Raw genomic sequence first — 12,063 nt, forward strand, 5'->3', positions numbered from 1 at the left:
CACTACGGCGTCTCTCATAATCATATGGTGGTTTTGGGACGTTAAACCCCACAAATCAATCAATCAGCCATTAGCACTATATCATCTGCGTACATCAATGCTGGTAGTGTCTGTTCAATAAGTTTTCCTTGTTTGACGAAAGAGGTTGAAGCCTAGTCTACTTCCTTCTAATTTGGCCTCTAATCCTTGTAGGTACATCATGAATAATAAAGGTGACAGGGGGCACCCCTGTCTAAGCCCCCGTTTTACCTCTACAGGGTTGGATACCCGTTTTTCCCACTTTATAACTACATTGCTACCTTTATAGATATCCTATGAAATATTTGTGACTACCTCTTCGAATCCGCAGTATATGTGCCCTCTTGCGGTAGCCGGGCGCACGAGGTGTAGCACATTGGTTTTGCTGAGGAGCGCTGCGATGGGATGGCCCGAGATAAACATACTGCGCACCCGCCATCTTGGAGCCCACAAACAAAATCCACTTACAAGGGGTCACGCTTGTAGCTCATGTCAAGGCAGCGTAGTTTCCGCAAAAACCAGCCATAGTGGACGCTCTCGTCACGGAGTAGCATGATGTTGCTGCCACTATAAGCTCCTTACTCACTCCACAAGCCGAAGGAGGCAAATAAGGTGCCATCACTTAAGCCTACGCGACGACTACCACCTCTTTCATCGCTACTGACAGCAAGACTTCTATCCACAACTTTAACATAGGCTTTATCCCACCGCAAGCGAACCACATCCACCTCGTCGCCAGGAAGTTTATTTCATCTGGGCAGCGACTCATTCGGGCCTTGCCGGAACACAGGCGCTCACGATGCTCCCCGAGAAATAGCACACCGGGTGCGTCACACATCGTCAGAGCAGCTACCATCCCGACAAACTCAGCAGGCTAATGACGAAGAGCCTCGGTGAGGCCACACGAAGAATGGGCACATAGGTTGAAATTCTGCTGCACTACCTTAAAGCTAGAATAGATTACACACTTCCTAACACGCCGCTAAGTAAACACCATTCATTATTATGGTGACAATTACAAACTCGAACATACCCTACACCCAGGCACTAGCCGCATATGCCGAGACGTTTACACACCCCAATGCAAGGCTTGCAGAGCGGCTCACGCCAACCTCGACCAGATTCTCCGAGCGTGTCGCGCAGTGACATCCAACATAAAGCAGTCATGCCAGGGTTGTGGGAGGCTGTGTTGCTCTGCGCGTTCCCGGATGACCAGTTCTGCGCGGTCCGTTTGTCTGAAGACGTCGCCAAGACCTAAGGTCTGGCCATCGTATGACGAAGGGGGACCCCTGTGGGGCTAGTCTCCCAACCCCCTCCTCCAGCAAGAACGTAGAATAAAGTTTTGCCCCTCTCCCTTTCTTTCAGACCCTTTGATAGAAACTGATGTTTGGCAAGCGCCACAGTTCAGATAGTTTCCGCGCAATGCCCTACTACTTAGGATTTGTGAAATTGGCTACTATTCGGTACAATACTGTCACAAGTTTCGTAAAAGCCGCCCATTCACAGTAGGCTAAGCGTTGAGCGGTATATATAGGCCGTGAGCATCGAGGCTCGCCGGGAAATTGGTCGGCTTTTACTTTTTTTCTTTCTACGTTCCCTTCAACTAGAGAAACTCAAAGGGTTACAGTAATATCGCGACCATTCGCAACGTTTAAAAATGACCACAAACGCGTGACAACAAGCTGAGGCGTCTGCTGTTTGAAGCAATCATCTCAATAGAGCTTCCAGTCGGTACCGCTCAACGGCGCTACGGAACATGTAAGTTGCGAATAAAATCTGTAAGGTGTTCAAGACTTTCAGATGCTAAGGAAATGTACACGTGACTACTAATATGCTGAACGAACCAACTTTAGCGGCAACGGGCTATAAAATACAATGAATGCATCCCCTCTTGCTGATGAGCAGTCGTTGGCTCAGATTTTGAACACATTACATACAACGAACATACTTCACATAGTTTGTGGAGTTTGTTGCATTGGTAATCGAGAATAATCGGTTAGGCTGCCCACGCGGCGACGCTTGAACACGTTGTGGGCGTGTGTTGTAGTAGCTAAACTTCAATAAGCATTTTGTGCCCATTTGCCCACTTTAGAAAAACGCGCCCATTTGTCCACTTTAGAAAGATGGCCACTTTGAGTAACCCTTGTTTTAAGTGATTTTATTGACGTTAAGGGGGCATATAGTAGCCCTAGCTGGGAAAACACAGACCAGAAAAAGAAAGTAGGCGGAAGCAGAAAAGTAGGGTTAGAGCGCCCGACGTTTCTGCTCCTTCCTACTTCTTTTCTGTGATCTGTGCTTTCCAAGTTTGTGCTATACTGGGTACCCAATGGCTACTTTATCTGCAATACGAGCATTGGTGGCAGCACCTGTTGGTGCCTGTTGATGGTACCAGATCATGTTCCAACTATAAGTGAGAAATATGTGCAGGCGACATTCGATGCTCATACTCATCGCTTCATCTGCCATTGTACTTCTGTCATAACAAGTGTTACAAAATGTAAACGAATTTCAGTCCATCAGTACGAGATAATGTGATACTGCTTTTTCTATACCTGGTGCTGCTCCACCACCTTAGCCATATCAGGAAGGCTCAAGTTTGGCGGGATAATGACGCACGTTGTACCCAGAAGCACGCCGATCGTAATGAAGACTAGCCCACTTCCATGTGTTATCGGAGTCGGCAGGGCGATCACGTCATGCTCGTCCCACGGACAGGTCCACCTGGGATAGCAAAGAGCGGCGCACTCTGTAGCCCTGCTTTGGTGAGATAAAAGAACAGCATCGTAGCATTCAACGAAAAATATGCTTCGCACTATTTTAAAGACATGTTGCAAGGTTTGAATGAAAAAGAGAAACACAGGGCTTCTCATTCGTAACTTCACGTCACGTCTTTCAAGTAGCTATGCGTGAACAGGCTCAACATGATGTATCCTGTGCTATTCCGCAATATTTATTTATGAAGCCATTGAGAAATGCTACGGCATCTTCCACTAAAGGCATGTGTGGATGTGCTGAGGCAGGGGGGGGGGGGTGAATGGCACCCACATAAACTCGTCTACGCCTCCTGAAGCAGGTGCACCACAATTCAGAACCTCTTCCAGACTAATGCGGCTGGAGACCATCGCTTGATGCCGGCGACGGCCGCAAAAAAAAACATGACTATAGCAGTTCTAAACGGCCGGTCTCTCAAGGCATACGCCAGAGATATCGAACGGGATCCCGTGTTAACCAAAGACGCACTCTGTCTCACGGAAACGTGGAGCGCCGCAAGACTGACGATCAACGGCTACTAAGTGATCGCGTGTACTGAGGAAGCAACTCGTGTCCTTCGCAGCCGACTCGGGAGAGGGAGGTAGGAGCATAGGAAAGGAAAAAGAGAAAGGATGCGCATTTCTAATGGGGGAGCGGACGTGTGAGGGAAGGATAGACGCAATCCTGAGCAAAGGCAGCTTAGCATCTAAAAAAAACTATCCCATTGAGAGCAATACGAGTTCGAACTCGCGAGCGCGTGGCTCATAGCCTCAAAACCGAGATAGTGTGATACGTGGATGGCGCTGCCAAAGATGAGGGGAAAGGAGGGACACTCTTTCGTTTACTGTCGGCAGTCCCAATTCGCTAGTGTTGCCGCAAAACGACTGCTGAGTGCGTGTCATCAACCACGAGCAATGATAACGCAATTAAGAACAATTTCCACGAAAACAAAATAAAAGTAGGAGAGGCATATGAAAATCTACAGTCAGTATCGCATAGTTATAATACAAGTATGGCCTGTTCATGATGGCACGGTTCGTTACGTGCGATACCTCAGCTGCTACATACCCTGATGAGTCACTGCGTCAGGCTGGGCTCATTGAAGTCAATTTATATCACTGATAACGGTCACTGACAAGCACCCTCTGTGCAGCAACGATATCGAGGCTTGAGTGCCAACAGCCAGCGGTGGCGCGGAACCCGCTCCACTTCTTTCGACAGTGGCAAATCAGCTAATGTAGGATTCGAGGCTATTCCACACGCGCTCGCGTGTTCGGACTCGTATTGCTCACGATAGTACAATTACCATTTCCACCAAACTGCCCAAGATAGATTAATAAAGAGAGCGTAAAATATCATGTCATCAATTTTAAAAGCTTATGGCCGCTTCTAGAATATAGATTATGAAACGCTTGATATATAATGCTAAGAGCTTCTAACGGCGGCACTTTTTCAGGCCAGAGAAAGTGAGTGGCCGCAAGTGTTTGATCTGCCATTTATCATCTAGTACTGGCGAACTAAACTTCAACATTTAGCACTTCATAACACTCAGCATGTGAGCGCGACCACATAACACCAACATGTCTTACGTACAGAGGTAGGTTTTGTTGCGAGCTTTCTGATTGTTCTGCAATTCAAAAATAGGTTTTCGAGGTACGAGGGCAGAATGTTTGTTTTGACGAGCAATAGTGGGCAATTGTGTTTAGCACAGTCATCTGTGTGTGCCAGGGCAAAGCCTAGACACAAGATAATAGCTGGCAATAATGTAGTCCCTCAATAGTTGCTAGAGGGGAATCTGGCACTACCGTTTATGCGAATATCTTAAAAGAAACACCAAAGTGGAACACCACACGTGACGTCATGAATTTCAAAGTAGACTTAACCTTTCTTTACGCTGGCTCGATGAAATTTGTCGAAACATGGTATGCTAAGTCTCTGGCTCCAACAGCAGACAATGTACTTCATTTTTATGAAGAGCTACTTAGTCTTAGCAAAATGCGTCAGAACTCATGACAACACGGTGTTTGGTGCAGGAATTTCAATGTAGCATCGTCCCCTCCCTTATCTTTTTTGTATGTTTTCTCGCTTACTAGTGCCTTTTCGCGACGAGCGTGATGGTTTTAGAATTCCAGTAGAGTAATTCACTAATAAGACAAAGACTTTATTGATCTTGAGTGTCCCTTTAAAAGGAGTCATCGGAAAGATAGGAATGGCGGTATCGTCTCTGCGAGGCTCGAGTACACCGATGTCAAGTGAGCCTTTCAATAAAAATCGATTACGGCTACAAATAAAGCTTCTCTGAAACAGAGCTTTTTTATAGGGGCTTCAATCACGCGTATTAAACTCTAAAATAAAACCCCACACACGTTTACGGCATAACTAAACGGCGCAAAAAAAAAAAGCAGACAACGAACAGTGGCCGAGTGAACGCTGGCATTGGCTGCCTTCCAAGTTGTGTGGCCGTTCATTAGTTTTTACGTTTCGTCAAATGCTACCTAGACGCACAAGTCTTGCAACGCTGGGAAAACGAAAACATTTTTTTGCACGAACATAAAAAAGCAATGCTCCTCAATTTAGTACGAAATCGCCATATTCACACAAGGAACGCGCTGCAGCACCACGCGTGTTCGAGACGTCCAGGCTATACGTCAACGATACAAATCTGAGTCGAGTCTGAATCTCGCATGTCCCAGTACAACCATGCGTACGATAAAGCCTCAGAATATATGTTTGAAAGTACCATCTCTCAGCTGAGTCACCATGCCACGAGCCCTCCTCTGCCAATGAGGATTATAGAGAACCCCTTATTACAGAAAGCAGCAACACTCCTCAACTTCGACACTTTCCTCCTCAATTTTATTTCCTCTCCCAACAGGACAGGCTCCCTCTATCAAGAAGCCAAGCCTTATTTCGCATACAGCCGTGCCTCCTGCATATTCTTCCAAGGGTTGGTTCTTAATTGAGCCGCTGCACCACGCACCATGCTCTCGCGACTCTGGGACTGTGACCCGGGAGAGGCGTCCAAGCCATTCCTCCATTTATTTTCGTGTGCTTTCTCTTTTTACAAAAGACAAACAAATTCAGTGCACGCTTCAGCATTCGGCTTCTCTTAACCAACAACACAGGCTAATACAAGAACATTTCAGCCTATCTCTGCCACCGGTGTTAGGATACTCCGCACGTTAGGAGTACACGCGTGTCATTAAACAGCTATATAAACAACCATTCCTCACATTTGCCGTTTCTTTTTGTACATTCACCTATGCGCATAAAACGTCCACATATGTTCACCGAGTACTACATTTGTCCACCTCGTAACTTTACTCTCATTTTAATTGTGCCACATAGAAAACGTCTCGAGGAATGCTTCACATATATTTCCTGCCCACGATACGCGCAATCTGCAGAATTTTGTTTGTTGTTATTGTTCGAACTTTTTTGCAGCAAAGCGAGTTTTCATCCACCCACCGCATTAACTTTTTTTTAGAGATTAATATGAAGATGAAACTTAGATACTGCATTCAGAGTTGAAGAAATCTTTATGGATCGTTTATGCCACGAATGAGGCTATCAATAAGTGTTTTGAATGATTTGGTTGCGTTTCATGCGATTTTGAAATTCATGGAGCATAAATGTTAATACTATATTCGTCCGGGCTATTCGCACTGTAGATAGTTCCAGCTACAGATTGCTCTTAAATACGAGTTGATGTTTTGTAAGTTGATAGTGCATTTACTTTCCAAAAGTAAGACAGCAACGGGCAGACAAAATCATCGAACTATCCTTCCTGGTTTTCTCACAATCACATAGAATGATGAAAAGGTATCAGACTATGACCCCGAGAACGTCTTAAGCTAAAAACTACATTATAAACACGATCGATGCGAGATATATTATTAGTGTAGCCGGCAGACCAACGGTAAACGTACTTACAAAGGAGAAACTTTGTTAATCGGACCCCTATTTGTTTATTTACCACCGTCTCTGACGCAATGAAGGCGGTCATACCTTGACATTCCAATGTTGGCCAGAAAACCGTAGTGCGTAATTTGAACACCCTTGGGAAGACCAGTGGTACCTGAGGTGTATACAATAGCCAAGATAGATTCATGCGGGTCATCCACGGCTACTTCCTGGAATTCACTTTCTGCCATGTCGGCAAATGGTGCCATCGAAATAAATCCTTCAGTGGACCGCGTTGTGAAAAGGCCCTGGAGACAACAAGAATATTTTGTGAACATTTGTACCGTTAGCTCCTTCCAGAAGGTACTTCCCCGAAAACAACATTTCCAATTTCTATTAAAGGCGCCACGTACGAAAACACTGTATGAATATTGAGCTAAAGGTATAGTGAATTTTCAAGCTCAGGTACAGTGCAAAACATGGCACAGAAGCGTGATCTCCCACGCAGTGGCCATTTTTAGATGTCATTATGAGAAGCTGATCGAAAGCAATTAGTTAACCAACCGGGAGCTCTAACTCAATTAACTGCTGCATTCATAGCTGCAAACACGTTTAATTCCCTCACTCTTATTACAGCGTATCCGCGATTTAGGATTACAGCATCCAACTCGACATGGACGATGATGCACTCCTACGCTGCTCTACTTCCGTGTCATGTCTTGGCTACGGAATCTTGATTATCACTTGCTGCCATATACATGCATTTTTCTACCAAATTACCTTTAGTCCAAGCTCGGACGATGCCCTCCGTGCTTTTTCTGAAAGCTCGGGTTCCACAAGAAGGTGCGTGCTGTCGCTGTCTGTGATCTGGTACCGTAGTTCTCCTGCACATTTAAAATAATTTGCAGATGGGATCGAATTGCAATTTAATGTATTTATCTTTTAGGGACAACAGCTACAAAGTATGTGCAAGATCTCGCACTGGGAACAAATTGGGGCGCTTGTTGATCGGCTAGACTACTGACAACCCGCGGGTAAAAAAAAAAGAAAAGTATATGATTACAATCACACCATAGGAAAACAAATAGTGCCCCTCCCTTCCTGAACTTTATTCCTATTCTGTTTTGTCCGATGCTTACAGGGTACTAGAACATTTCGTGGTTTTTTGGCTTAGAACAAGGTTCGGCAATTCTTTCAAGCAGAGGGACAAATTTGCATGTATACGACGCACGACGGCCAGTGGGGAGGGGGGTGTAGGAGGGCTTTGCAAGCAAAAACAAAGAAGTTCAGCTAATTGACAATGATTCGCCAAGCTGTACTATAGATCACGTGTTTTTCAGCATGCATATCACAAAGTTGCAATCAAAAATAGTAGGCAGCAAAAATGCCATTTTTGGTCGAAACGACCATGCCGGCTTTTATGTGAGAAGTGATAAGAGAAGCGGGAGAGTTTGGACTTCATGCCGAAGGTCGCATAATGCTGTCTTGAGGGCCATTGGTGGCCGATCCTTGGTTTAGAGGTTATGAAGCTAATTATACTACGTTTATATGTTGACCTTATTTTTTTACTTTTGGGGGGACATAATGCAAGACAGTTGCCTTGTAATGCTATTTGCGTTCCCTTCGGTATTTATTCTTCGAGTTAACTTCGTGTTCCAGGCACTGCAAGCACGCATCTGGACAAGGTAAAAACAAGCCCATGGTTGAGATATGCCTGGCCAAGTGTCACGTTAAATTGTCGCGATTGTTGTATGAATTCAACCTATTACATTTAATCAATTTTGTGGCGGTTGATATGATTTTATTTTGAGTCTAGTTATGCTTCGATATTTGATACAGTGATGTACGGAACGGCCTTCCAAGAAACAAGGTTCTAGGAACTACTGTTTTTTTTGGAAAGCACACAACCGTTCCATTCAGGATCTGTGTAAATATAACGGTTACATCTATGACGGAACGGCAGTGGGAACGGTGTTCCTTTTTACATGTTCCACGGCGTTAAACAGGCGCGCGCATGCAGTACAGGATTAATAGCCGGCGGCTTCATGCACCAGTCTATGCAGACAAAAGTTGAGAGAAGAAGAAGACTCCACTTATGCAGCTCTAATCGGTAGCACAGTCAGCGTCTGTAGAGGTCGGATAGGGTTTAAAGATGTCGAAAGGAGAGAGATGGCGTCCATGACCAAGGACATGGCAGGCGGCTTGTACAGATGGTTATTCAGCCCAATGTCACCAAGAAAGTGAAGAACCGCTTTCAAGACCTGGGTGTAGTGCCGTGCAGGGAAGAGGAGGTATAGCCACGGGCAGACAATGGCGATGGAGTGCGACGACCAAGGCATCTCATTGTGGGCGAAGCGCTGGGCAAACACAACTGGTGCTCGATAATTTCATCTGCCCCACACGCAGTGCACGCAGAGGATGAAGCTCTGCCAAGCCGATGACTCCGGGCCGCAGACCAGGAGCAGCCAATGCGTAAGTGAAGTAGAAGGGTCCTCTCCCTCCTGGCGAAAGCCCGGTCAGGCAGCTGGGTTAGTGGCTCCGTCCCGACCACGCGATCGTCAGGGTGGCAGCGTAGCAACAGCCTCCTCAATCTGAGCCTCCGAAAGTGTGAGGCGACTATGGCACGGCACACAGAAAAGGCGGAGTGATGCTTCTTTTGGCGGCTAGTTTTTTTTGGCCCGCTAGTTTCTCTAGATTACCACATGAGATAGGACCCAGAACAAAGTAACCTCGATTGATGTGGGGTTTTAACATTCCAAAACTATCATGATTATGAGAAACGCCCTATAGTACAGGGCTCCGGAAAATTCGACCACCTCCGATTATTTCATGATCATCATCATCATCATCATCATCATCATCGTGACAACGTTCACTGCAGGACAAATGGCTCTCCCATGTTCCACCAGTCAACTCGGTCCTGTTCTTGCTGATGACATTTTATACTCTCTAACTTTCTGTCTCTACCGAACCAGCTTGCCTTCTCTGGGAGAGAAGAAGACAAGATTAAGAGACCAGAAGAAAGCAGGGTGGGTCAGGGAACAAACCGTCGTTACGGATATCAAGAAGAGGAAATGGACATGGGCCGGACATGTCATGCGCAGGCAGGATAACCGCTGGTCATGAAGGGTAACGGCTTCTTTAACGTGTGCCTAAATCGGAGCCTACGGGCATATATCATTTTCGCTTCTATCGAAAATGCAGCCGCCGCAGCCGGAATTTGATGCCGTGACCTGTGGATCAGCAGCCGAGTAACTTTGCCACTAGATTACAACGGCGGGGCTGCAGAGAAACATTGACGCCACCGGCAAGAAGGGCATATTGCTCAATATTCAGCGTTCATACTTGTGCGACGGTCAATTGAAAACCAATTATTGCGCATATCTTAGGCACCATAACAACTCGTATATATTATGTATGCGAGTCTCTTACTAGAAAAGACATCCATGCGTAATTTTAAGGACCGTAGCGTCGTATGCGACCCCTTCCTCAAAAAAAGATAAGTACCGGCTTGAAATGGTGCAAAACGCGCTATACGCTTCATTTTCAACAAATATCGGACCACCGACTCACCAACTTCTCTAATGCTGGCGAATAGCATTTCCACCATGGAAGATAGACGAAAAATCAATAGGCTGAAACTGCTGTTTGCTCTTTTTACTGGTTCCACAATGGTAAATGCATCGGTATACATTCAGCCATTTCAATCGCGCCGCACGAGACGTCGGCACACGCACAATTTGCTTCTGTATCGAGCCCACACAAACATGTTCAAGACTTCGTTTTTCGCACGTACAGTATCGGAATGGAATTCACTGCCTGAAGTAGTTTTCACATCTCTGCCTATTTGACATTTTGAGCGTGCCATATTGCCTGTACTGTAGTCTGTACTCGACTTGCTTTACTGTTTATCGTAATTGTGAATGTATAATATGGAGATAGACCCATCTCCGTTGTTCTGAAGTTCGTATTAACCTGTGTTTAAGCTCATCTATATATCTCTGTATATAGTACTTATCTTCTGTATTTTGTGCACATCATTCATCTATCACGCTTACGTGTGTTTTCCACTTAATTTTTGTGCCTCTCCTGCTTAGTCTTTTCAAGACCGCAGTATGTTGTTTATCCCGCTCCGCTGACCATGAAACGCTTGCACGAAAAGGCAAGGGTTTCCAACGCTTTGCTAAGAGGACACAGTGGTGGCACCTACCCGTCGCCTTGCGTTCGACACCTTATCACCTCTGAGAGAGGCGCACGCCCGTCTTAGAGCCCCACTTGTGCTTGGTTTTCCAAGATAACTGCCCGATAGCGCTCGTGTCTCACGTGTTACGTGACTTGATGCGGTCGTTCGCCTCCGCTGCACGCTCGAGGCACTCTAACGCAGCGCCTCCAGAATACCATTCACCAGTTTTCTAGCGCAGAACACCAAATAAACGTTTCGTTCACTCTCTCTCTCTCTCTCTCTCTCTCTCTCTATAGATGCAAGACTATCGTCTTTTGACAAGATTTGCAGTGTAATATTCATACACGGGGCCACTTTTTGTCACGCTTTCTTCAAGTAAAAGTCATGTATATCACTGGCCAAAACTAAATTGTACCAGGTCCTCGCTCTTGGACATTTTTCACACTGCCGCAGCTTTTCCTATTAGCGCACTGACTCAAAAGCATATGCAAGTGCATTAAGAACTTAATAGTTACAGGTTCTCTATAAAAATCTAACGATTGATTCATACGTGGGGTTTAACATCCGAAAACTACCATACGATTGTGAGAGATGCCGTAAGGAAGGGCTTCGGAAATTTCGACCTCCTGCGGTTCTTCAACTTCTAAAACGGGCTCTCGCTGATCCAGCCACGAAACGCATCTTATGGGCTCCTGGCCATCAGGAATAACGAGGTAATGAGGCCGCTGACGCTGCCGCCCGAGCGCTTACCCACCGGGCACCTCACCTTGGCTCTTATGACGCGGAGGCCAATACACCACTGCTGCGGTTCAAAGAAATTCTGACCTATTATCGCGACACTCACCGCCTTTACCCGGCTCCTACAATGGGGGCTGAGTAAGGCGGAAGAGTGAACTCTAAGGCGCCTGCAGACAGATACTCTACTCTGTCCTGCAATCCTAAAACATTTCGATGCGAACACAGATGGGCGGTGCCAACACTGTGGGAAGACGTGTGATATCTTCCACATGGTATGGGCATGTCCGAAAAATCCCCACCTACCCCTTTCCCCTACCCCTACCCGAGAGGCATGGGAGACTGCCCTCCTCAACTGCTCATCACTAGAGTCAACGGGCTCTGGTAAGACGGGCGCAAGTAGGGGCCTCGTCATGCGGTATCCCGGACTAAGGACGCCGACCATGTAGCGGGGTCATGCTTTGGCCCCGTAC

At 46.2% G+C, this 12,063-nt stretch overlaps 1 protein-coding gene across 1 annotated transcript in view; it reads right to left on the minus strand.

Annotated features, from left to right (window-relative positions):
* Positions 1-12,063, minus strand: part of LOC119170844 (uncharacterized) — a 70,577-nt gene that overhangs the window by 41,937 nt on the left and 16,577 nt on the right. Inside the window, exons 3-5 of the mRNA XM_037422115.2 lie at positions 7,453-7,556; positions 6,778-6,980; positions 2,571-2,739 (exon numbers count right to left, since the gene is read on the minus strand). Of these exons, the coding sequence (XP_037278012.1) occupies positions 2,571-2,739; positions 6,778-6,980; positions 7,453-7,556 (476 nt within the window). The remainder of the gene's footprint in view (positions 1-2,570; positions 2,740-6,777; positions 6,981-7,452; positions 7,557-12,063) is intronic.

Source organism: Rhipicephalus microplus, chromosome 2 (assembly GCF_043290135.1).
Source record: "Rhipicephalus microplus isolate Deutch F79 chromosome 2, USDA_Rmic, whole genome shotgun sequence".
NCBI classification, from domain to species: domain Eukaryota; kingdom Metazoa; phylum Arthropoda; class Arachnida; order Ixodida; family Ixodidae; genus Rhipicephalus; species Rhipicephalus microplus.